Source organism: Notothenia rossii (assembly GCF_949606895.1).
Source record: "Notothenia rossii genome assembly, chromosome: 11".
NCBI lineage: Eukaryota > Metazoa > Chordata > Actinopteri > Perciformes > Nototheniidae > Notothenia > Notothenia rossii.
In genome coordinates, this window is record NC_136910.1 from 20,682,197 (window position 1) to 20,706,820 (window position 24,624).

Below are 24,624 nucleotides of genomic sequence, written 5' to 3' on the forward strand. Positions count from 1 at the left end.
GCCCGGAGGAGAGAGCAGGAGTCAGCCCGGAGGAGAGAGCAGGAGTCAGGCCGGAGGAGAGAGCAGGAGTCAGCCCGGAGGAGAGAGCAGGAGTCAGGCCGGAGGAGAGAGCAGGAGTCAGCCCGGAGGAGAGAGCAGGAGTCAGGCCGGAGGAGAGAGCACGAGTCAGGCCGGAGGAGAGAGCAGGAGTCAGCCCGGAGGAGAGAGCAGGAGTCAGCCCGGAGGAGAGAGCAGGAGTCAGCCCGGAGGAGAGAGCAGGAGTCAGGCCGGAGGAGAGAGCAGGAGTCAGCCCGGAGGAGAGAGCAGGAGTCAGCCCGGAGGAGAGAGCAGGAGTCAGCCCGGAGGAGAGAGCAGGAGTCAGCCCGGAGGAGAGAGCAGGAGTCAGGCCGGAGGACACAGGAGTGAGGAAGAGAGTGAACTCAGTGTCAGTCTCGGTGGTAAGAGGTACAGACAAGTCTGATCCTGGGTCTGCGGCCATTTCTGCCTGTGTGGTACAAGGGCCCTCAGGTTCAACTGCCAAAGTCACTATTGAGAAGAAAAAAAAGTAGACGCATGGTGAGTAAATGACCAAGTATAATCCGCCATATACATTTATAATCTGAGTAATTACAGCTAAAAATGAAACAGCGGAACATCAGTGATTCTGTGTTACAATGGCGTTTGTTAGCAACCAGGAAATGACACCAGTAAGGACAAACAGATGAGAATGCTGCGTGGGGTCTGGGTGCCGTGTTGGCGGGACGTTGGGGGGCTCGCTGCTCCGCCCTTTGAGGCTCGAGGAGCAGACAGTGTGAGCTGGATTACTGGTGTTGTTTCCTGGTTGCTGTGTGGGGTCTGCGAGACAGCGAGGAACTCAACCTGAGCACACACACACGCACACACACTCACAGCCAGGCTGTGAGTGTGTGTGCGTGTGTGCGTGAGGAGATCCGCGGAGCCTCGGCTGAGAAAAGATAAGGCTGAGTGAGTGTGTGTGTGTGAGCCGGTAAGTCACTATGCCCGTTACGTCACTATACTCAGGAAGAAAAAAATTGAAAAAGAGCAGCATAGACAGGTATTTTCTGTGTTAGAGTTTTACTCGCTACAGGGTGTACTTTGAGGGTTTGTGACTCTGCAGACCGTTTACATGCAGGAAAAGCTTAATAACACACAAGGGGACGGGTAATAACCAGAAAAGCATGACATGGGCCCTTTAACTGACAAAACAAGACATAACGACATATTTGTACTACTTGGTAAACAGTGATTCACATTTTTTTACATTTAAAACCAGATAACTGAGCAACTAATTTACAAAACATGTTAACAGATAAATTGCTGAAATATAGCATGCAGATTTGTATACTTTACCATTAATTAGGCTTTCGTAAATCCTCTTTATGGTAACAAGTGCATTGTTACCATCTTCTGTCTCGATTTGCCATGGACAGATGCAATCGGCAAAAACCATTTGTGCCTCTCTTGGCAAGAAGGAGGATGGGACGCCGATCTAACATTTTCCATTTGTGAAGCTGGAACACAATGGACACAAAAAAACAAGAAATATTATGTACACAACAGTTCTAAACATTTTCACACACCTAAAGCCATTATAACTCCATTTATTTTGCATAAGTGAAAAATGCACTGATGTGATACGTGTGCACATTGAGGAAGGCACCCCACAATTAACCAGGTGTGATTTTAGACCCCTTTTAGGGGAGCCCCTAAAAAAGAACTGTAAAAAAAAAAGAAGTTTATCGAGCTCGGGTTCACTTTGAGTTTTTTTTACATGGGCATAGTTATTTTTATATGGGTTAGGGATGCCAGCGATTATTCTATTTTTCGAATATTCATTACAGTCTCCATAATCGAAAATTATTTTTAAAATTCGATTTTATTTATATATATTTTTATTATTATTTATGTATTTCTTTTTTTTCCTGGCTTAGTTTCAATTCGGCGGCGAATAATCAATTAATATTCGCCAGGGCTGTCCGATTTTGATCATGGTCAGTTTCTGGCATGCCTAATATTTGTCCATTTAATTCTCACATTCAGATATCTGAATAAGCTACATTTAGCTTTGAAACATGTCAGCAAGCTATAACCTATATCATTTCAGGGTTCAAAGTTCCGCATTAACAGCACTTCAGATGTAAAGCTGGTGTTACAGGGGAATTTTTAAATGACTGTTCGAACACGGCTCAAAGTCAGAGACTCTGGTAAGCTTAATGAAAGTGCTTTTAAGGGCCTCTTTATTAATACTAACTCTTTCCAGGTCTTGATTGTCTTTCAAGCACTATATTAATATGGGCTGGTTTTGATTCTGTGACATTCTTGGTTTTACCATTTGTTCAAAAATGTATATGATATTTCATTTATTTTACTTTTGGAAACCATAGTCACATAATTATGTGTTTTCCATACCATGAAGTTCCAAAATAAAATATAAAACACCAAAATGCAGGTTTTTTTGTAAGATATAATTAGAAAAACATGTACATTGAAGCTCTGATTCTAGGAATTACCACTGGCCTGAACTATGTTACTTCTGGTTAAGAAATAATGTTTTACTAAAACTGGGTGCTTGCAAGTACAAACACTATCTAACATCAGTTCGAAAAAATGTGTTATGCCTTTACAGCTTTAAATACAACGATGACAACAATTTTGCTGAACACATTACATGAAGTGCAGTAATCGTGCACTAGTCTGTACTTCTCACATAAACTTACTTAAGAAATTAGGAATATTTTTAAAAAGTAAATGAGGGCGACTGTTGGAAAGTATAAATCAATTCAGTAATTTAACAATTTGTATAAAAAGATTAAGATCAGGGATTATTTACACACTTTTTTATGATAACTGACATCTGCAAGAGAAAAAAGCTTACCAGTAAATGTGTCGAGTCATACACTTTGTTGACACTGTGGTTTTTCTGTTGCGTGGCCTTCCACTCCTGTGCAACCTTTTCTTTTTGCTTGGAGAGTTTCTCTTTGTAGGGTTGGATGGCACCACATTGTTTGCATTTTTTACTTGCTACTCCTATGCTTTGCCTGCATGTCTGGCACACTTTTTGAGTAGGCATCTGTAACAGAAACACAGATAATGTCAGGGAATACCAAAAATAAGAATACTATACTACAAATGTTTACAGGATTCATGTATTTTATTATATCGTGAAAAATCTTGTTAAAACAATGAACTCATGTTTTTTTATCTTTTAGATAGGATGAACAAAAATCACAAGAGTAAGGAAAACAATGTTATACAGAGTCAGTCACATGTTTAAATTGACTGTTATGGACAACCCTAATCTGTAAATATCTGGTTGATCCAAAAGTTGATGCTCCATCATCACAGAAAATAATACTAAAATCATCATTAGCAGGGGTGTATTGCTAATTCTATAAGTTCTGCACGTGTGCACGCGCAGTTGTGGCTTGTTTTGAAGCTTATGTAACTACTGTCAATTAACACTCCAGCCAGAATCAACAAAGAATGGTCATTTATTAAGTCTGCATTATTGAATAAATGTGTGATTCTTACAGTAAATGCTGCACACAGCTGCATGATAGTTAAGTGATCAGTGAAGGACCTTTATAAACTAACTCCCTCCTGCTGAGGTACAAAGGTTACTATATAAAAAGTGTGCACATGTATTTAGTATCCTATCCATGTGAATATGTTTTAAGTGGGGGTGGACCTCATGTCCTCTAGGGGGGTCCGGAGGCCCCCGTGAAGTTAAATGCATCAATCTTGTGCACTTGAGGGCAAAATTAACTAAATCTATGGATACATCTGTCAACACCCATATGAAACTTAACTGTATACATTTCAATAATAAAAAAAATGATAAGAATAATACTTTTTTTAAATGTATCTTTGTGCATATTTAACTATTTACTGTTTTGTTTTTTTATGCATTTGTTGTATGTCCAATAGTATGAATTGTAATGATTTCATCGATGTTTTAGATTCATTCGATTTTTTTTAGGGTGCTGTGTGACGTTGAACCTGCGACCTGCAACCTGTGACCTATGAACCTGTATTTGTATACTACCAAAGGAGCTATTGAACCTAAGAACTTGAATTTCCGACTCCTATTGTGGAACATTACAATAATATAAAAGTGTGCCTTGGAAATATGTATTTCCATATATGGTGACCAAACTGTTTCAGACCCACTGAGATAACTTAGACTAAAGTTAACTGTGTAAACATTACATTAGGTACATTAGCCTCTTAGCCTATCCGTTATCATAGCTAGCTAGCACCAGATGCTAACAACCATCCCCGTTTTAGGTGCCGGAGCGGTGTTCCGGCAGTATTACACCCCTGGTCACTCTTCACTTAATAGATAAATAGTATTTAATATAGTTATAAAGAATGTGACGTTTGATAACATTTGGATCAACCGCATGAACCGATGGATCACATAACTTCCATGCTCACGTTAACGTTAGCTGATTCTACTTTTGGCTAATTTAGCTTTGCTATCATTATTCCTAGGTAAACATAGTAATCTTAGTCACTGTACTAGACGACAAAATAAAACAACATAATACATATCCCAAAATGAATATACTTTTGATATCTGACTACTCACGTTTATTAGCTTGTCTGGGAAATAAATGGATGTTGTCTGATGCAGTGACGAGTCCAAAACCCCGGTGAGTTAGCATTTGACCACTTCCGGTTCCCTCGCGTCAGAACCAATGAGATTTCTCCATAGGATTTGGGAAAATAGCTCGAAATAAGGTCTGTGGTCGACACAAATTTAAGAGGCGGATCACGTTTTGTTCTACGACAGAAAGCCGTGATTTTTGAAGAGTGTACGTGTCTGAAAAACGATGGTTGTTAACAGAAGTTGTCGAGGACGTTGTACGTCATTACGCCGCCTCCCGTTGATTTAAAACGCGCCCGTGGGTCGTAAAGGTATACAGGCTGACGCACCCGTTGATTGAAAACGCTGCTCTGGGTCGTATTAATGGGTCGGAAAACGAGGAAAACAATCGACCTATTTGGTCGTATTAGTTGGAGGACTTGTTGGGGATTTTAATGGCCAAATCTGTAATTTGACATAAGTCATGCAGCTAACTGGTTAAAATGGTTTCGCGTGATGTAAATAATTTACAAAGTACATCATTTACAATATTATTTTTCCAAAGAAACATGTAAATATAACAACATTTTCCAAATCACAAGTTTGTAAGATTGTATTAATTTACTGTTTGATAAATAAAAAAGGGTTCTTTTGTTAATTTTTCACTTGTAACATTTGATCTTTATTGCAGTGTACATTAGTCTATTTTGGTATATGTGCGAGCCCACAAATAATTAAAAGTGGTAAAAATAATAAAGATATTCAGACGTAATTCATTTTTGGCCTTACTTATTTCACTTCAACTTTTATATATTTCAGTCACTAGGCAAGTTCACTGTACTCTGGTGACATTTAGCTCAAGCTGGCATAACACCTGTAGTAACTTAATTCCAGTGGCGGGCCGTGCATTTCACACCTAGGCCTTCAGTGATGTCCTACACAGTCCTACCTGAATTATTCCACCTCTTAATACCATCATTATGACGCCACGGCTCTAGAAACTATACATTTAGACAGAAACGCAGTATAACCGGGCGTTGCATCACCTTAACATAGTCAAGTACAACAGAGTTATATTAATATTTCCGAAGCATTTATAATCAATATATCCGCATTTACAATTAAGAGTGTTAAACTACCAGCTTTAAGATCGCTTGGATACGGTCAAAACTTAAAAATAAAAGGGGCTTTTAAGGCATTAGTCTACAAAGTTTTATTAAGTCCACCAAACCAAGTTTGTTCACTAAACAGCGCATTGTCGCACTCAAAGCAGTTTCATTTAAGAAACGTGACGATAAAGACACAAACTATTCACTGAAAATAAAAGAAAACAAACAAATAATTTGCATTTGTTCATGAGGATATATTTGCGACAGTGGTGAAAGTGTATTCCTAGCACTGAATGTCCACTTTGATAAAGGTTAAACCAAAACAATTCAACAAGTCTCCTTGAGTACTTTTACTGCACAGCTGAGCCAGTGCGCCACACACATCTCTATATCTCTTGCAGAAGCATCAAACATTTATTTTTTATATATTTGTCATTTTAATTACATATATATTAATTCGTTAATATTGATTTAATATTAACGACATAAAATGACAAAAATATATTAAAATAAAATAAAAAATAAAATGCTTTGTACTCACCAAAACAACTGATTATTTGAATACAAAACCCATCCTCCTTTCTTTCCTCAAGAAGACTTCAATGACTCTGTTGTACAGTTTATCTGTGCGTTTCAGTTCCACCAATAAGTCATTTTCTATAGACATGAAGGCTAATGATGAAAGCCTAGTCTGTCCAGTAGAATTTCTGGCATAAGTTTTAATTCGCTTTAAGGCCGAGAATGACCGCTCGACAGAAGCAGTGGACACAGGGATAGTCACTGCCACACATGCCAATGTGTAAAGCTGCCCCATGCTCTCACTCAGATTTTTCTGCTTAAGGAAATCAAGGAGATCAATGGGACTTTTCCCTTCAAAATCAGTCATGGCATACATTACAGTCAGTTCTGTTTTTAGCCGGGACAGATCGAACAGTGTTCCGTGACTCTGTTAATTTGGCTAAGGCTGTATGCGGGAATTTTTTCCGGTAGGTCTGAAAGTGCTGGGGGTCCAGGAGGGAGAGAAACATTAATTTTTCGTGGTCTTGAAACCTACTCCGTATCTGGCAAATAATGTTGTCCAGAATATTGCTGTGGAGTTGTTGGTAGTATGCGCGAAGGTCTCCTTGTGCTGTACGTGGGCCTCTGCGTGCGCTCGGACCACTTGAGATGCGCGCTGTGTCCTCGTAGATCTGACGAAACTGGCACCTCTCTCGCTCAATTGTGTCACAAAACTCGTTCACCCTTGTCAGACAGAATTGTACATCCAATGTTTGTTTCTGTAGTATTCCAAAGAGCACATCTGAATGCTTAAAAATCCCATTGAATGTTTCAAGCAAAAAACAAAACTCAAAATCATCCAGACGTGCATTAAATCCATCAGCGCTAAGCATAGTATCCCCATCATACTCCTCATGATGTTCCAGTATGTGGTCAAACACCTCCTTTAGGGAAACTCTCTTCTCAAAGACTGCATTGACCAATCTCGATGTATATTGCCACCGCGTTGGTGCAACATTCGGAAGACGACGCTTGCAAATGTCATCCAGCAGTTGCGTGCGCTTAGGGGATCTGGAGAAAAATGCTGCAAGGCCATTGAGGCTGGCAAAAAAGACCTTGCATTCTTTAAGCTTTGAGGCCCCTTGAGTCAGTACTAAATTTAGTCGATGTGCATAGCAGTGAATGAATAAGGCCATAGGTGCCCTCTCCTTAACTTTAGCCTGCACCCCGTTTAGTCCAGATGCCATGACCGCTGCGCCATCATAACACTGTGCCACAACTTTATCCAGACTACATTCATATTCCTCCATGAAACGGAAAATAAGAGCGGCAATGTCATCAGCTCGCTTGCCGCTTGTAACATCTTCAAATCTGACAAACCGCTCCTTGACACCTGTGTCCGTCACATAACGCAGGACAAGTGCCAGTTGTGCTACATTACCCACGTCTGTCGTTTCGTCCACCATAACAGCGACAAAGGGTGCTTTTTTAATCTCCATTTTGATCTCTTCTCCCATCACTTCAGCAATAGCATAAATCAGGTCGTTTTGTATTTTGCCTGACGTCCCAGTAAACACTTTGTTTGTGGACAGGTGGTAATGCAAGTCTGTGTTGTTCTCAGCAAGCAAAGAAAGAAGCTCCACGTAGTTTCCTCTGTTTCTGGACTCGGCGCTTTCATCGTGTCCCCTAAATGAAAGTTCCTGTTTACCCAAAAACAGGACACAATCAATCAGTCTTTTCAATATTTCCCTATTTTTGTTCACCCTTTCGTTGTGGAGCTCCGTTTCCCGGCGCACTTGTTTGTTGAGCTGTAGATCCACTCGGGTGTCCCCAAAGGTTTTCAAAAGCACCATTGCTTGTAAGTGCCCAGCCGTGCTTTGGTGTCTCGTTGCTGCCTTGGTTAGACAACTCAAGTTTGCAAATCCAGTGTGGCTCCAAACACCAAATCGATCAGTTGCAAATAGCAGGCATTCCCAGCAGTACAATTTGCAGTGCCTCTCGGAGGCTGTGAGCCAGGGGTACCGCTCGTAGTTAGTGATTTGAAAGTGGCGGACAAACCCTTTCCCCCGCTGTGATAGGCTCGCTAGCGTCGGGGTTGGCCGTTCTCTTCTCACGATGTCTAGCTTTTCTTGAAAAGTTCGTCTTGAAAATGGCGTTGTAATTATATCTGCGACCAAATCGATCTCTTCTCCTCCTTCAGCCATTGTGGGTTGAAAAAAAACAGCTTGTAGAAATCTACACAAATTAGCTCGTTCAAATTCAAGTTCAGTTTGCTAGCTCTACATAGCTCTGCCTCTCAATAGTGCGTATCCAATCAAAAGACGTGCACGTGCTAACGTCATCGTACGCCTGCTAGCTGGCCCGTTGTCGCCAACTCAAAATCTGATTGGTTAACGCCACAGTTTTGTTTCCGTTCACTTTAATCTACAGGCGCCCGCACTGTTGATTCTGAAGGCCTAAGGGCAGATTTCTTGGACCCTGGCAACACATTATGGCTGAAATATGATTGGATAAAAGCTCTAACATAAAGGCCAACCCTCCAAATCTCGTTCTGAGGCTGGAAGCGCAACCAAGAGGAAAGCTATGAAATGAAGAGAATAGACTACAGGGAATAATTTAATACATATTTGTGGAAAAAATATATCAAAATTTAATTTATATTCTGATGATGTTTAGGCCAGCAGAGAAGGCCTTGCTGGCCCTGACGGCCCACCACTGCTTAATTCTGACCCGAGTTTTGTGCACAATCTTCCAGCACCCATGATCAATGTTTATAGCAATCAGGAAACATTCACAGCTCACAATTACACATCGCTTCCCCATCATGAATTGTTAGATACAAAAAGTTTAGCGAGGTCCGGTTACACATATGTTGAGCGAAAATAGCGGAAGGATACAAAACAAACAATCCAGACGAGGCTGGTGTTTGCCACGTGTGACGTCACACAGCTGAGTTAATGGCTGGCAAGCTTTTCGCTACCGGAGCGGAATAACACGGGAAAATGGCACACATTTCATGTTATTTGGGGGGTATTTATGGAAAGAATCATTGATGTTGATATGTCAAATGAAACAGTGGAAAGTGATGAAGCGATTTATTAACACAGAATAACATTTATTTTGGACATTTCATGGACTTTAAAAACATGTAGTGGTACCAGCTTGGTAATTTTACATTCTTTTTGCAGACTGTTCCAAGTTAGTGGAGCTACACATCTAAAAGCTTTCTTCCCTAAGACAGTCCTAGCACTTGGCACATTTAATAAAACCACAGCATGAGATCTCAGCAGTGTTGGGTGTAACGCGTTACAAAAGTAACGGAGTTACAGTAATATATTACTTTTTGCTGTAACGAAGTAATGTAACGCATTACTAATGAAATGTGGGTAATATATTACCCGTTACAATTCTCAGTAACGCAGTTACAACACATTTTAACCAGAAATTAAATGGTGTTTTGTTTTTTAAGAATGTAGGGGAGAGCGGGGTAATGTGAGACATTTTTTACATTTGCTCTCCTGTAGGCGAGCTAAAATGATATATCAGTAAAATTTACACATTTCCCATTAATTCAGGATGTTTCCTAGCACTGGAAATGATCAGAATGTCTTCAGGACAAAGGGCAGTGAAAATATGATTGTTTTTTAAAAAGTGGTCTTGTGTCTCACTTTACCCCAGCTAAGGGGTGAACTGAGACAGACTAGAGAAATCAAGGGGGTAAAGTGAACCACTTACCTTTTCCACTTTTAAACTACAAAAACAACACATGTTGTAACAGTTAGAATCCTGACAGATAGATTGACAACCACACATTCCAAAACTAATGTCGGATGCGCAACATAATCATGGGGATTGGTCAATTTAGCACATTTTTTAAACAAAGTAACTCCAAACAAAGTCAAATACAACATAATATATTTCAAAGTGCTTTAATAAACATTCAATTAACCATTTAACCAGTTAGATTAGAACATGATGATATGAACATCAGCCGCATATTTAAACAAGGCCTACTCTACATTCCAGCCCTGAAGGTTACAGGGAAAGGTGAACAGTTGCTCTCTCCGTGTTGTTCCTCCAGGCCTATTAGGTTGAGGCAGCTTCTTCACCACATCACCTTTAGGAACATGTGCCACATCCTTTTCTTTCATAGCAAACGTGGGTCTCTCCCACTCTCTGTTGTTTCCCTGGATTTTTCTGAGGAATTGGGTTAGTATTTCATCCCCCTCAACCTTCTCAACCATGCCAACATAACGGATACTTCGGTGTTTTGTGGCAAAGTTGACGAGGACGAAGTCACCCACGGACAGATCTTTGTTTCCGGGGTCACTCCTCTCATCTTCAGAGCTCTCAAAATCATCCTCAAATGGGACAGGGTCATCACTCTCCTCCGAGCTGCTATCTATGATTTTCTTCTTGGGTGCCTTCTTTTTCGGTTTTCCCTTTTCTTTGCTATTTTGCTTTTTCCCTGCTAGTTTCTTTTGTCTCTCTTCATAAGCCTGTTCTATGATTTGCTTCTCTGGAGTATCTGTTAAGATGGCTGTCTTCACACGCTTTCGTTTTGTTTGTCCTCTGGGGGGACATTTTGGAAGTGGTATGATTTCCTGAGGAGACACATATCCAGGTCGTGAGACAGCTGGCGAGGCACATCCATGTGGACCATGCAAAGTGGATGGAATAGCATCAGCGAGTGGAATAGCATCTGCAGCAGGTGGTTCATCTGCAGGGGGTGGATCATCTGCAGGCCGTGGACCATCCGGATCATCTGAAGTGGATGGACCAGTGGATGCAGGCCGCAGCTCAGGGTTTGGCCGGTCTGACACCATGGATGGTGCAAACGCCTCCTCAGGGAAAATATCTCTGTTATATGGGAAGATCCCAGTGGACTTGAAGCCAGAGGTGATATTGCGTGGTGTCACTGCTGACAAGAAGGCCTCCTTCACAAATCCTGCAATCTGATAGATGGAGACTGTTTTGCCAGGGTTAGATCTCATCCACCCATCAAGAGCTCGGCTGTATAGGGTCTTGAACGGGCCATACACCGTCACGTCGAGAGGCTGCAAGCGATGGGATGTGTGGGGTGGGAGGGTGAGCAGAACAATACCATTACTCTTTGCTTTCTCCACTGCCTTGAGTGAGATGTGAGCTCTCAGATTATCCAGGATTAGCAGCATGGGATGGTCAGGAGTGCACTTAGTGTGCTTTATCAAGTGATCGAGGAACTCAGGCCAGGTGTCTTCGTTCATCCATCCTGTTCTGGTGGAGGCACCTTTGGCTCCTGGAGGTGCTCCTATCATGAAGTCGTCCTTAAACCTAACTCTGGGGAAGACAAACATGGGAGGTATGGCATTCCCAGCAGCATTCACTGCACACACCACAGTCACCAGTTCTCCTCTCTCAGCTGATGTGATAGAACCAACTTGCTTTTTCCCTTTCTCTGTCACAACCTGAATCAAGTAGAAAGTTTAGAATCAATGGCATGTGCAATCAGTAGGCTACTATTGGTCTAAAGGTACATTTTATTTTGTTGCAGTCCATTCATTTTTTTCTAGTTCACAGGCTCACAACATTACTAATAGCATTAGTTTCAGCATTCTGCCAATAGCTAGCTGGTCATTATCACAAGCCACTCAGTATCAGTCTGCTGCTCTCTAGTAGCTTACCTGCCGTGGCTTTTGTACTGTAAAGACGCCTGTTTTATCCACATTGTAAATCATGTGTGGAGGACATGTGTGTCTGTTAAAGAAGAGAGGCAAGGGAAGAACCTTATCAGAATCAAAACCAAATCTTACAGGTAAAGCCTCCATAAAACATTTGCAACTAAAGAATTAATTCTGTCACCTGTCCATCACTACAGCCAGATTTGTAAAGAACTCCCCCACTGTAGTCTTATTGAAGGCTGTAGCCCTTCCCAGGGATGTTGCCTCCGGAGTTCGGACAAAGAGATGGCGACGGGCTAGAAAGCTGCCAAACCACTCTACTCCTAAAGAGTGGACAATTCGTTATTATAAGATAAGCTTTGTGGCAAGATCAGTTGGCCTAAGTTGACCTACAGAATCATGTGATCTCTTGCGCACCCTAGCCTACCTGCACATTGTTTCTCCATCCAATTGGCAGGGACAGGGATATGGTTTTTGTCTGCATATTCAAATGCCAGTTCACGGCACTTAACTGGAGCAAGGCCATGGAACTGGTCAGCCAGTTGTTTTAAATGTTGGGCAAGCTCCTCCTCCATCTCATCTGTCAGTATTCTTTTTGCCTCAGCTACTGCACCCCAGGCTACTGATTTAACTCTCCCTTTCTCTATTTTCTTAATGAATCTTTGGAGGGTTGTCTTGTCGATATTTCTTTCCTTTCCTGCTTGTCTTAAGGACTTCTTTCCTTGCATGACCTCTGCAGCTGCACTCTCCATCTCTGTGAGGGGTGTTTGGCCCCAAGCTGTCTTCCTGATGTATCGTCTTGGCATGATGACTTTTCTACAATGTTTATGACATTAAAATTAAAACATATGTATTGTAATATTACACTAAAATATATATAAGACTAAACTTAACTTGTGCTTCATGTCGGGCTAAAGTGAGTCAGCGTCTCACTTTACCCCACAGCATCTGTCTCACTTTACCCCACAGCCACCATTTTAGAAAAAACAACATCTCTAGGCAATTCAGGCTAATCTTTAACTAGCATCAATCACATGGTTTTATATGTTGGAAGTTCATCAACATGTATGATATAAGTTTTTCAACCTGAATCAATTTGCTTTGATACTACAGTTGATTACGTTCGCAGTAAGAAAATTTACTTTTGCATGCAACAAACACATTTTTGTGAAAAAAAATACTTACCACAGAACCAGCACCAACTTCTCCTTCATGACAAGTGGGGGGTGGGAGGGGCTTGAAAACATTATGGTCACATGACCGCAAATTTGTTTCTTTGCCTAGTTACAGCGGGTGTCTCACATTACCCGGTGTCCCACATTACCCCGCTCTCCCCTACTAACATAGCGAGACATTCCGACACCGGGCAAATTGTGCGGGTAGATTAGTAAACCTGGTGTTTAACCTACAGCCTTCGCGTCGAGATCTTGGGAAGTTGAACGTTATGCAACCTTTCAAAAAAGAGAACGTAGCGAAAAATACAAACAACAAATTGTGTCAGGTGCGCGTGACCTGCTCCGCTGCTCGTGTATCATTTCCAAAGTGCTTCCACAGCAGTGACACACATCTGATCTGTGGATAATCATTTATACGAAAATGGTTAAAGCAACCATCACTAAATGCCAGCAACACTGCATCTACTGCAGACAGTAGCAACAGGTCAGATGCGGACATCACGTTACCCTCCGTTGTGGACACTAGCTTACTCCCGCCTGACTCACCGGCCCCGGAGCAGCAGTCTTCGTCGCCCGAAACTACGCCGCCCCTCTGCGGCCCACAGGTGCCAGGTATATCTAAACAACTACCCGCCTGTACAGTGGGGTAAGGCGGTCATTTTGCAGCTTGTGGTATAAAAATAGACAATGGCTAGAATATTCATGTGAAAATAATACCATATTCTGACATGCCTGTAGAAATGTTGGGTCAAAAATAATGCATACAATAGCACAGATGCCTTCACCACGAATGGCTACAAAAATATCTCATATCCCAAGCTTATTATCAACGAGCTGATGTTGCAGCTGAAATGTTCTCCAGGTCACAAAGTCAACCTCACATGATCATGTGATACCAGTTTTCAAGCACAGTAAATATTCTCTTCCCAGCGTAGATGATGGGACCAAGGTGATGATGTAGTAGGCTACATGGTTTTAATAATACTTTTGCCTTTCAATGTTTGCCATTTCAAACCATGAGCATGGTTTAAATAATATTTGCCTTGATTTACAATATGTTAACCTTCATTATAGTCCTTGACAGCGGTCTGTACTGCTGTATTAACAACGTGTCACATGTTAAGAATTTACAATCAGAATCGAGTATTCAACTAAGCCGTGTAATACAAGTTGTTAGTAGCCTTAAGGGCCTACACAGTTGTTATAATATACCACATTACCCTTCACTGGATGCATAATGAGCTGCACTAAACTACATTTTAGCATTTAAAATACCTAGCTATTCTTTTGCGGTTATTTTGGTGAAAGTAACTAAAAAGTAACTAAAGTAGTGTAACTCATTACATTTCAGAGACAGTAATATTGTAATGTAACTTATTACTTTCAAAAGAGAGTAATAAGTAATATGTAATATATTACATTTTGGAAGTAACTTGCCCAACACTGGATCTCAGGCAATAAGTACTTTCAATTTGCCGAGAGATCAGGGAGCAGATATAAGATGGTACTTTATCCAACATGGCTTTGTAAATGAAAATGTACCAGTGACTGAGCCTCAGTACAGTAAGTGATGGCAAAACCGCCTTGGTTTACAGTGTACAGCAGGGGTCGGCAACCTTTTTGATATGAAGTAACATTTAAAAAAACTAATTGTTATCAGCGTGCCAACGATCGAGAATTATCAACGGGGGGGGTGGGGGGGGTAGCGGAGCTTGACGCTCGTCAACTATCAGCAGGAGGGCGAGGGAGCCTCGCTGCGGGGAAGCAGTGTGTGGACCTGTCAGCGCAACTCGCATGATGCCGAATTTAACAAACACATTTAAATAATTGGTTTAAACGGCATAATAATAAGGACGATCGTCCGTTCTGTGATTCTCCAGAGCACACATGCTATGATATTAGGGTCATGCAGAGTGAGATGAGATCGCTGTCCCTTTAAGAGAGAGAGAGAGAGAGAGAGAGGGGTGTGGCTTGTGCATGTGTGTTTGTGGATGGTAGAGCGACAGTGAGAGAACCTATGGAGAGAACGTGTGTATGTTTCTGGAAGTGAAACGAGGAAGCAGAAAAACAGAGGTCTGTGATGTATTTTGTGAAACAGAAGAACAGCTAAATGAATGCAACGGCCTCCCAAGAAGAGCTCGCCTCTCTCCAGTCATTTAAGCTAAAGTTGGTTATTGAACCTGAAGCTTTCTGCTTCTGCCCTCCTCGACTACGGTCTGGGAGCCGACAGGAAAGTTCAGCAGAACACACAGATGGCCAGTCCGCCCCTTTGTAGCATATTATTTCGATGAAAGATCAGCAGATTGCCACTGGGCTTTCAACTAAATACACAGCCACGCAAAAACTGCGGCATTTTTTACAGCTCCTTATGGGTACTGCAATTAGTGAAGTGCATTCCTCCGTGGTGAAACGATCAGCACTGCACCACGGAGGAAAGCGGCAGAAAGTCACCTCGAGATAAAGAGAGCGGGGCTGCGTTGCGTGCATGGCTTCCTTCTGCAGGTAACGGGGAGACGCACTCTGGCGGCGGTCTCGCTCAGGATCCGAAAATACAATTTAAATAGTGTGCCACTGGTTACGGTGCCGCGTGCCAAAGCTCCTCAACCCCCCCCCGTTGATAATTCTCGATCGTTGGCACGCTGATAACAATTTTTTTTTTAAATGGCACTCATATCAAAAAGGTTGCCAAACAGACTTGCCAACCTTTAGACCTCAGAATTCGGGAGCATTTCAAAATGCAAAATTGGGGGGGGGGGGGGGGGGGTGCTAGTGGATCGCCGGAGCTGTTAGATTAACATTAACATGCTTATAGAGAGGCGAAGTCCCTCCCCTTCCGGGAGCCTCCATGGGACCCCGGAAGCGGAAAATTATACATTGAAGTCAATGGAGAGAGAAAAGTTATCTTTTGATCCCGTTTGAATTGTGCTACGAATGACACATATGATGTTTGTCAATCTTAAACAATCATTTCCATGTAAAAAAAAGTCACAGTTTGTCGTAAAACTGTTGAAATATAAGACAATGAAAAATACGCAACTAGAAAGACTACAAATCCCAAATGCATTCTGGGTCGCGTAAATGATGTCATAGGCGATAATGCTCCAAGACTGGTTGCGACTCACAAAGCAAAGAGGAAGAAGACTGATTTATTCCCTCCAATAAATATAAGAGATTGCTCTAATAAATTCACTTTTACAAGATGCCTGTGTGCTTTGTAGCACGTTGTAATCACAAAAGAGATCATACCACTTGCTCGTTCTATCGCTTCCCGTTTTATGAAAGGACCAGGACCAAACATATCAGGTAATATACATGTTTTGCATGGAACATAGTCAAGTTAGCTACCTAGCTAGTAGCGAGCATGTTAGTTAGCATTACATTACATTACTTAGCCTTGTCATTTGTATTAGCCTTAACATGAAGTAAACCAAAATGTTAAATAGTAAGAGTAGTCATGATGGTAAGTATTTTGTGAAACATTTGAAGAGTAGCCTATCGCCCCCTCCACCAGGTGCTAAGGGGGCGGGAGGTAGGCTAACGCCACATTAGCATATTTTCTACTTAATGCCATCTGCACAAATGGTTAACATTGAACATTAAAAGATCAGGCAGTTCAGGGAGAGTCGAAGGAAGGAAGGCAGGCAGCTTTGCATGACATTCTTCTGGACGTGTTTCATTGAGATGATAGTGAGAGTGAGTCAATCTGTTTGTTGGAAAGACAGTCGTTGAGTGATTACTGAGAGAAAATTATTAAAAGAGATAATTATTCAGTGTTGTTACTTTAAAGTGTTGTTACTGACCTTTTTCTCTTTTATTTTCTTTATCTCACCTGTAACTGCTGAGACCCTGAGGAACATGCACACTGGACTGACCTGTTCTGGCAACCCTGATTTCCACTGTACGTAATAGTATTTGGTTATGGTATTATTATTTATATACATCAAAGGCACAATGCACCCCCCAGAGACACATGTATTGAGTGTGATATTTTGCATTGGTCATGTGAAATCATCTTTCCATACTAGAAAACTGTAGGAGCGGCAACTTGTTTTGAAATTGAATTTTTAATATCCGATAATAAAGTTGATCTGTTTTCTTTATTCTTCTCTCTTCCCAGCTCAATCCATCACCATTCTCTGTTCCTGCAGGTCCTGCTTGCTAATCAATATTCATATTTTTTTTACACAATTAAAAATAAAGTCAATGTATTGTATGACATGAAGTTGTGCTTCATTCTGAGTCAATAATAAATTCATTCTGCCTTCAACTGCAAAATTATTGTTGACTGCACCGACATCCATGTAGCTGCCCCCCCCCCCAGTAAGTTGAAGCAAGCAAAGTTGACACTCAACATACAGCTGTGCTCTTAAGTTTACATGAAGAATTTGTGAAATATTGGTAATAACAGGTTTAAATGATTATTAGTAATTAATTATATAATTGTCTCATTGTAGATGAGCAGACAGGGAGCCAGACAAGAAAAGCAGAATATGCAGCTGCCATTTTCCACATGGAAAAGAGAAAGGGCCAAGTTTATTTGAGTGGACAAAAGAGAAATCCCCAATACGAAAAATACAATTATACAATTTACAGATATGTATACAAATATATATATATATATCCTATATACACCATGTATAATGATGGTGTATGATGTAGAAGGAAGTGTGGTAGATAACAAGTAAATATAGAGTTACATACAGATCTATGTTACAGCAAAAGATGGAATAACTAAGAAGCACGCAGTATAATAATAATTACATTTTAACAATTAAATAACTGCTCAGCATCTCCACCACAATCCCAATCTGCTGTGTCCTGTTTTCCTCCCCTCTGCATAACACCCCATCACACATACGAAACACAACACAGAGTCCGAGGGTGTTAAGAGTATGTTTATTTAAATGTCCTCCTCTCTACTGGCGAACACAGGGAGCATATGCTGGGTGTACAATTGTTCCAGGAGGAGGAGATTTCCATGCCATGCAGGGTCTTTGGGGATGGGGATGATGATCGCCTCCTTCGTGGTCCACAGTAGCAGAGACTCCGGTCTGTGATGTGCAGCTGTTATATAATATACAATACATTTTTGAAAAACATTTGATCAACAAAAAAGGATTTGGTCAGGATCTAGAGTCAGTGTGTAGTTTATTAATTAATCAATGCTCTCTACATTAGGAAAACACATACCAGTGTACCAGAGGGAGTCACACACAGCTGTGCCTAGATAACCAAACAAATTGACAACAGGGATGCAAACTCATCAGGTATGAAAAAGGTGACAAGGATCCGACCCCACAGAATATCAGCTTTAAAATGAGGAATAACAGGATTTTAGCAGTCAGAACAACTAAAGCAGCAGTGTTAATAATAACAGAAACGCCATAGAGTCACATCTAATAGAAATATATAAAAAAAAAATATTTTAATTGTGTAGCAGTCAGTTTATAATTTTGCCAGCACTGTTGAGCATTTTGAAAATGTATTTTCATGCCTCTGTGCAAGGCTTAGTCTTTCTATCTTTATAGCCACTGGTGTAAAGTAACTAAGTTCATAAACTCAACAAGTACTATAATTGGGCACAATTTTGAGATACTTCTACTTTACTTAAGTATTTCAATGTTTTGCTACTTTGTACTTCTACTCCACTACAGTTCAGAGGTACATGCTGTACTTTTACTCCACTCCATGTATTTAATCCCTTTAGTTACTTTACAGATGTGGATGAGTAATGTGAAATATAATCAAGTGTTAAATCAGACTTTAGTTCCACCTGGAGTAAATCCAAAAGCTACCCTGCTGTATACAAAGTCATTCAAACTAGCTGCACCTTTACCAGCCTTGATAACACTTTAATGATCAATCATTATAAAACATATCATATATATTATTCTGATATGGACCAATCTGCAAAATGACTACTTTTACTGTCGCTACTTTCACTATATTTTGATAATAATACTTTTCTACTTTTACTTGACGAACATTTGGAATGCAGGACTTTTACTGTAACAGAGTATTCCTACACTCTGGTACTTCTACTTTTACTCAAGTACAAGATCTGAGTACTTCTACTTTTACTCAAGTAGCCTACACGATCTGAGTAGGCTACTTCTACTTTTAGTCAAGTACAAGAACTGAGTAATTCTACTTTTAATCAAGTACAAGATATATACTTATACAACCTCTGTTTATAGCCTATGAAAAAAACGATTAGAAAACGAAGGCTAAAGCTAACGTTAGCAGATAGTGACAATGTATGCTAGTTAGCTAGCTCAACGATAATATTGCGACGGGGAAAAAAAACTTTTCAGTGCACATCACGCTCTGCCGCTCCGACAGGGAGCTCTACTCTGAACACCTGAACGGCCCGTTTTAACAGCTGTTCACCAGCGGTCCAGTCTGTGCCACAGTGACTCCGGACGCACAGTTAATATGAACGAACAAAGGTAATGTAGCTGCTGAAGCTAGACCATCATCGCCGAGCAGCAGAGGCTTATTATACATCATGAGCAGAGCCGACAGGCAGGAAGACTCGAGCACACAGCTCACGCTTCATTATAATATATGAAAAAAGCTCGCGGCCGCACATTAATCCGGGTCCCAGACCCCCTCCCATACCCCAAAATATCTTTATTGCAGATCTACATGAATCACACAAACGACCTATTTTGGATTCAAAACGGAGAATTTCGCCGAAAGGTGACAAGTTTGCATCCCTGGACAAGATAACCAAAATCCTTGAATCTACACACAGCAAATGAAGTCAAATGACACAACGAGATGTAAAAAGGAGATCACACATATAGTCGATATAAAACTGGCCGCTTCAATCTGAAGAGCAACTAAAACAAAACACGGGAGTGTATCTTGTTCTTGTGAACACTAATGTTATCCACAGCATACACAGACACCACAAAGTTCTTAAGGAGAAAACTAGTTGCTAAAACAAAACACGTTAGTGTACCTTGTTAGCTAGCTGACATTAACCTTAAACATTGCACTCATATTACTCACTGAAACCTTGTAAAGCCGGTCCCGTATGCTGGTTCTTACAGAACCGCTCCCTTTCGTGTATGTACAGCTCTCAACATGCCCAGACTTGTAGTGAATTTCACCTCGTTTTATACTTTTTCGCCTCATTCTGAAAGAAACAGGTGAAATTTACTAACGTGACAGCCATCTTTGTGATGGTGACGCGTATTGTGCGAGACCAGAGACCTGTAGTTCACTGAGCGGTTTCACACAAAAAAAATTGTAACTTCACTGTTTTACGACACATTTTTATTTTTTTGACTTGCAAAATGTTCTTTTAATTTGACAAACATCATATGTGTCATTCGTGGCACAATTCAAACGGGATCGAAAGATGACTTTTCTCTCTCCATTGACGTCAATGTATAATTTCCCGCTTCCGGGGTCCCATGGGTCGGAAGTAGATGGGCGGGACTTCGCCTCTCTATTGTAGTTGTAAGTGCACTGACTTGCGGCCTGTAGCACCGTCCTTGATGGAGCATATGTGTGGGCTGGACCTGTATTTTACAGGAAAGGAGTGAGCAGAGAGTAGAGCAGTTGTCGATTCTTGTTCTGTTTTCTGTGAATATCTGCCTCACCCTCTCAGACTTTGATTTGCGCGGGCTACTAAAGAGACGTGTTACCATGGAAACCAAACAATGGTGTAGCTGTATTAAAGTCAGAGTGGAAACAGTCGTGTGTAAATCTGATTTTGTCAGAAATCGGGAGAAATGCGGGAGAAATATGACCCCGGGAGGAAACCGGGAGAGGGCAATTAAATCGGGAGTCTCCCGCGAAAATCGGGAGGGTTGACAAGTATGTTGCCAACCCCTGCTGTAACCTATCCTGCTCCGGAGCAGGCTAGCCGCTCAGCATAAGTTATCTTGCCCGCTAAAAAGTGAACCAGCTTCCTAGGACCGGAAATCCCAGAAGTTAGCTTGCTAAGCGAAAATCCTGATTCGTAGTATACACAAGTTATTGAGCCGTTTCCGCTCTACATCCTGAACTCCTCCCTTCGATGCAATGCACTTCCGTTTTGGCGGACTGGGTTTGTTTTGCTAGCTAGCTCCATTGTGCCGACAAAGCACTGATATCGCAGAGACAAAGAGGATATAACAATTACAACATGAAGAAAAGTGGTTCGGGAACTACGTGTGCGGTAGTTGGTTGCAATCACTCGAGAAAGCACCTGAACGAGTGGTTAGATAGAGAGTGCTACGACCACAAACCAGCACCCAGCACCCAGCCATGTTGTTCATTAAATACAGATAAACACAACAAATACTGCATGCATTGTATTTTTTAATATTATATATGAATATTTTCATAGTGATGTAATTGTGTGGGCTGCTTTTATATTTTAATTTGTAATACCTGTTAGGATTAAACATGTGATCTTTCTTGTTGAAGCCATTTCTTTAGTTTCCTCTAAACAATTAATTCATTCCGTGTTATTTATGTACAGTATGAGCTTAATATGAATGATGAACTGTGTTAAAAGAAATTGTAGCACTCTAAGGAACATATGAAATGCAATAATGCAATAACAGTGCAATAATGAAATTAAATTACATCAAACTTTATTTTCACTCAAACAGTACAGGCACATATGATATATTGCACAGCATAAAGAGATCATGTAAATTGTGCATTATGTAAACAACAGACAACTGTTGGCTCCTGTGGGCATGACCTAAATAAGGCAGTTTATTTTGGTTTTAAAATGCTGAGATATTTACTGCAGAACTGTAACCTTCCCTCAACAAAATCGTCAACAATTTTCGGGAGCATGTGGGCAAAGTAGAATGTGCGCAGCCTTATGATATGCCTTCAGACTGTCCATTGCTTTTCCATCTATTGCCATGGATTGAACGAAGTAGGAGCACATTTTGCTGTACGTTATGCTGGGCCACGTCGTCATGTTATCCTCCCAGTTTTGCACTGAATTCGGGTGGGGGAGAGTAACGCCATCTCCAGTCAAAGAAGTAGAATCGTGTTCCCAAGCTAGCATCACTGTTAGCATCGAAATCGCTGTGTTTACACCAGTGCCCGTCTGACTGTTTACACCGGTTTACACCGACAGACGCTGTGCAAAAGACTTCCGGCGGAAATGAAGTGCATTTGTGTAGGGTTATGGCGCTACCCGTGGTTTGTCGCGTAAACTTGTCTATAGGCCCCGAGTGAATCTGCTGAGCATGAGCATCAATCAGGGAGCAGAGAGAATGAGGCACAGCAAACATCCTCATTTGTGTTACTTTAACAGAATATTATCTTTATTTATATTACAGCAAGTGATTAACAGTTATTTACAATCTGGTGTAAAATACACAAGATATAAAACATTTACAAAAGTAGGCAACATAAAGAATACAATAAATCAGTAGTTCCTAAAACGTATGAGCTGGTGGATATTCAAATAGCTTAAAGACCAATCAGCATGAATTACAAGTTGGTAGTATAATTAATACACAATGTAACACTATTGTATAACCTTTTGGAAGTGCAATATGATGGGCTACGCTTAAAAAAATCCCTTAAAATGTAAACTGAAAAAATAGGAACAAGAAACAATATATTCAAACAAAGTCAATCGTATTTCTGTAAGAGTACATTATTACTCTATAAAAGATACAAATAAGTAGCTGGCCATTAAATGCAGTAAGTACCAAATCCCTTTGATATAAGCATGAAACGTCCTGCCATTAAAGAACAAGCTGCATTGTATTTACAGTATTTAAATTACAGTTCAGTATAAAAAATCAAGCTTAAAAATAATCTTAAATGAGCAAAACATCTTGTTGTTGTCCTTTATAAAACGTTGTAGCTCTTAACTACACATTATGTGCATTTTACATTATGGCTGTTCACTTACTTTTCTAAAGTAAGTGCTTTGTGCTGGAAGTAAACGAGCTAATCAGATGACATTATGGATGATGACGTGTGCATGTACAGTGGCTCTAAGTGTTCAATCAACTCTTTGAAGGCGTTTGGTGGATGTGAAACATATTTTTTAACATTCGGATAACGTAGGGGTCGGTGTGGTAACGCGATTTAGAACATTTTAGGTCATATATCATTTTGAACATGGAAAAATGTGGGAGTGTTTAGTGTTGTTGAACAACAATGGAGTGCTGCTATGATGACATTTTTGCAGCCAACTCGGAAGTTACCGTTGCATGTGCTGCCTTGATTAAAAATCCAATGGGATTTCCAACTCTTCACAACTTTAGGCTAATGTAATGCTATAAATGAACTACACCTAAGTTGCATGGCTGCGTGTCCCCCACCGCTAAGCTAAAGACGGCTGCTGTTCCACATAATGACGTTTAAATTAGTCACTTGAAGTTGTTAGCAACTACCGTTTTCATGTCACATATAAGCTTCGGATATTCCCAAGTGGGGTATTTACTGACATATTAGATTTCGTACATCAAGACGTTAACCACAGACCTTATTTAAAGCTTCTAGCCACAGCTTCCCAAAAAAAGGATTTCCCAGGATTTATGACTCATTACTAAACCACTCTATTGCGCAGAGGAATACGAAAATTAAGGCTTTAGTTCAACCATAGTAGCTAGTCAAATGAATGAATTGTTGGTTTGGTTCATGGGAAACATATACTGCAAGAATCCTTAAAGACCACCAAGAAAATTAGAAAACAGCAGCAGTAATAGCAGTTAATAATAGTCCCTATTTTAATTTCTGAGGAAACATGGAGCCAGCAGTGATGGAGGTCAGCCCCGTCTTCTCTTCTATCCATTGGTTGTAGTTGGTCACTGTGGTGTAAACGCCGGGTCGATTCTCCTGTGCGCAGCCGTCGCCCCAGCTGATGACTCCAAACAGGAAGAGCGTGCTTCCAACCTCGCACACCAGAGGCCCCCCCGAGTCTCCCTGTGGGCGAGAGAGCAGCAGCATTAGAGGAAATCAACACATGGTTCTGTGGAAGCCTGATCGAGTTAGGACTTGTGGTAAATACCTCACAGGCATCCTGGCTCCAGTCGGGACGTCCCGCACAAAACATGTTATCACTGAGCATGTTCCCATAATAGTTGCGACATACATCGTCGGCGAAGAGGTTCACCTGAGCCTCTAGGAGAAACTGAGACTTATACCACAAGCCTGAAGAAGTAAACAAACTGTTAAACCCTGAACAAGTTAATGCTTGTATAATACATATAATTAGCTATAGAATAACTCATTACATTCACTTCAGTGCTGCTTCTTTAACGCCACTACATTTATCTAATTACTGTAATTACAATAAAGCTCCAGATTGTATCATGATATGATGATTTGGGTACACTATAAGTACTGTGCTTAAGAAAGAATGTTATGTACTTTGAGTGTTTCCATTTCCTAGTACTTAATACTTGTACTCCTCTACCTCTCAGAGGCTAATGTTGTACTTTTGACTGCACTACAATTATTCGATAACTTACGTTCCTTTGAAAATTCAGATTCATAATCAAAAATGTAGTCATCAAATAATGTATCATGTTATGATCTTTCTTCAGTGAATAGAACTGAAGAAGAACTGAAAGCTAGAAGCTCAGGAGGGCTAGTAACTGGATTTTTGATGC

General features: G+C 40.8%; 1 protein-coding gene and 3 long non-coding RNA genes across 5 annotated transcripts; 1 reads left to right on the forward strand and 3 right to left on the reverse strand.

Moving 5' to 3' along the window:
- Positions 1–275: 275 nt before the first annotated feature.
- Positions 276–5,005, reverse strand: LOC307023509. Its single transcript, XR_013803723.1, has 4 exons — positions 4,592–5,005; positions 2,876–3,070; positions 1,351–1,511; positions 276–525 (listed from the first exon to the last, which is right to left on the reverse strand). It is a non-coding gene; the product is annotated as an uncharacterized lncRNA (long non-coding RNA).
- Positions 5,006–9,673: 4,668 nt separating this feature from the next.
- Positions 9,674–13,189, reverse strand: LOC307024672 (uncharacterized protein). Of its 2 annotated transcripts, XM_079658996.1 has the most exons (5): positions 13,041–13,189; positions 12,283–12,671; positions 12,037–12,178; positions 11,859–11,931; positions 9,674–11,642 (listed from the first exon to the last, which is right to left on the reverse strand). In XM_079658996.1, the coding sequence occupies exons 2-5, from the start codon at positions 12,659–12,661 to the stop codon at positions 10,206–10,208; spliced, it is 2,031 nt and encodes a 676-aa protein (XP_079515122.1). In that variant the 5' UTR covers positions 12,662–12,671; positions 13,041–13,189; the 3' UTR covers positions 9,674–10,205. The 2 variants fall into 2 exon arrangements, with proteins under 2 accessions (XP_079515122.1, XP_079515121.1); XM_079658995.1 differs by having other exon boundaries at positions 12,283–13,189.
- Positions 13,190–15,923: 2,734 nt separating this feature from the next.
- On the forward strand, positions 15,924–23,951 carry LOC307023831. Its single transcript, XR_013803779.1, has 3 exons — positions 15,924–16,928; positions 17,148–19,479; positions 23,814–23,951. It is a non-coding gene; the product is annotated as an uncharacterized lncRNA (long non-coding RNA).
- On the reverse strand, positions 17,911–20,647 carry LOC307023832. Its single transcript, XR_013803780.1, has 2 exons — positions 20,048–20,647; positions 17,911–18,094 (listed from the first exon to the last, which is right to left on the reverse strand). It is a non-coding gene; the product is annotated as an uncharacterized lncRNA (long non-coding RNA).
- Positions 23,952–24,624: the final 673 nt, after the last annotated feature.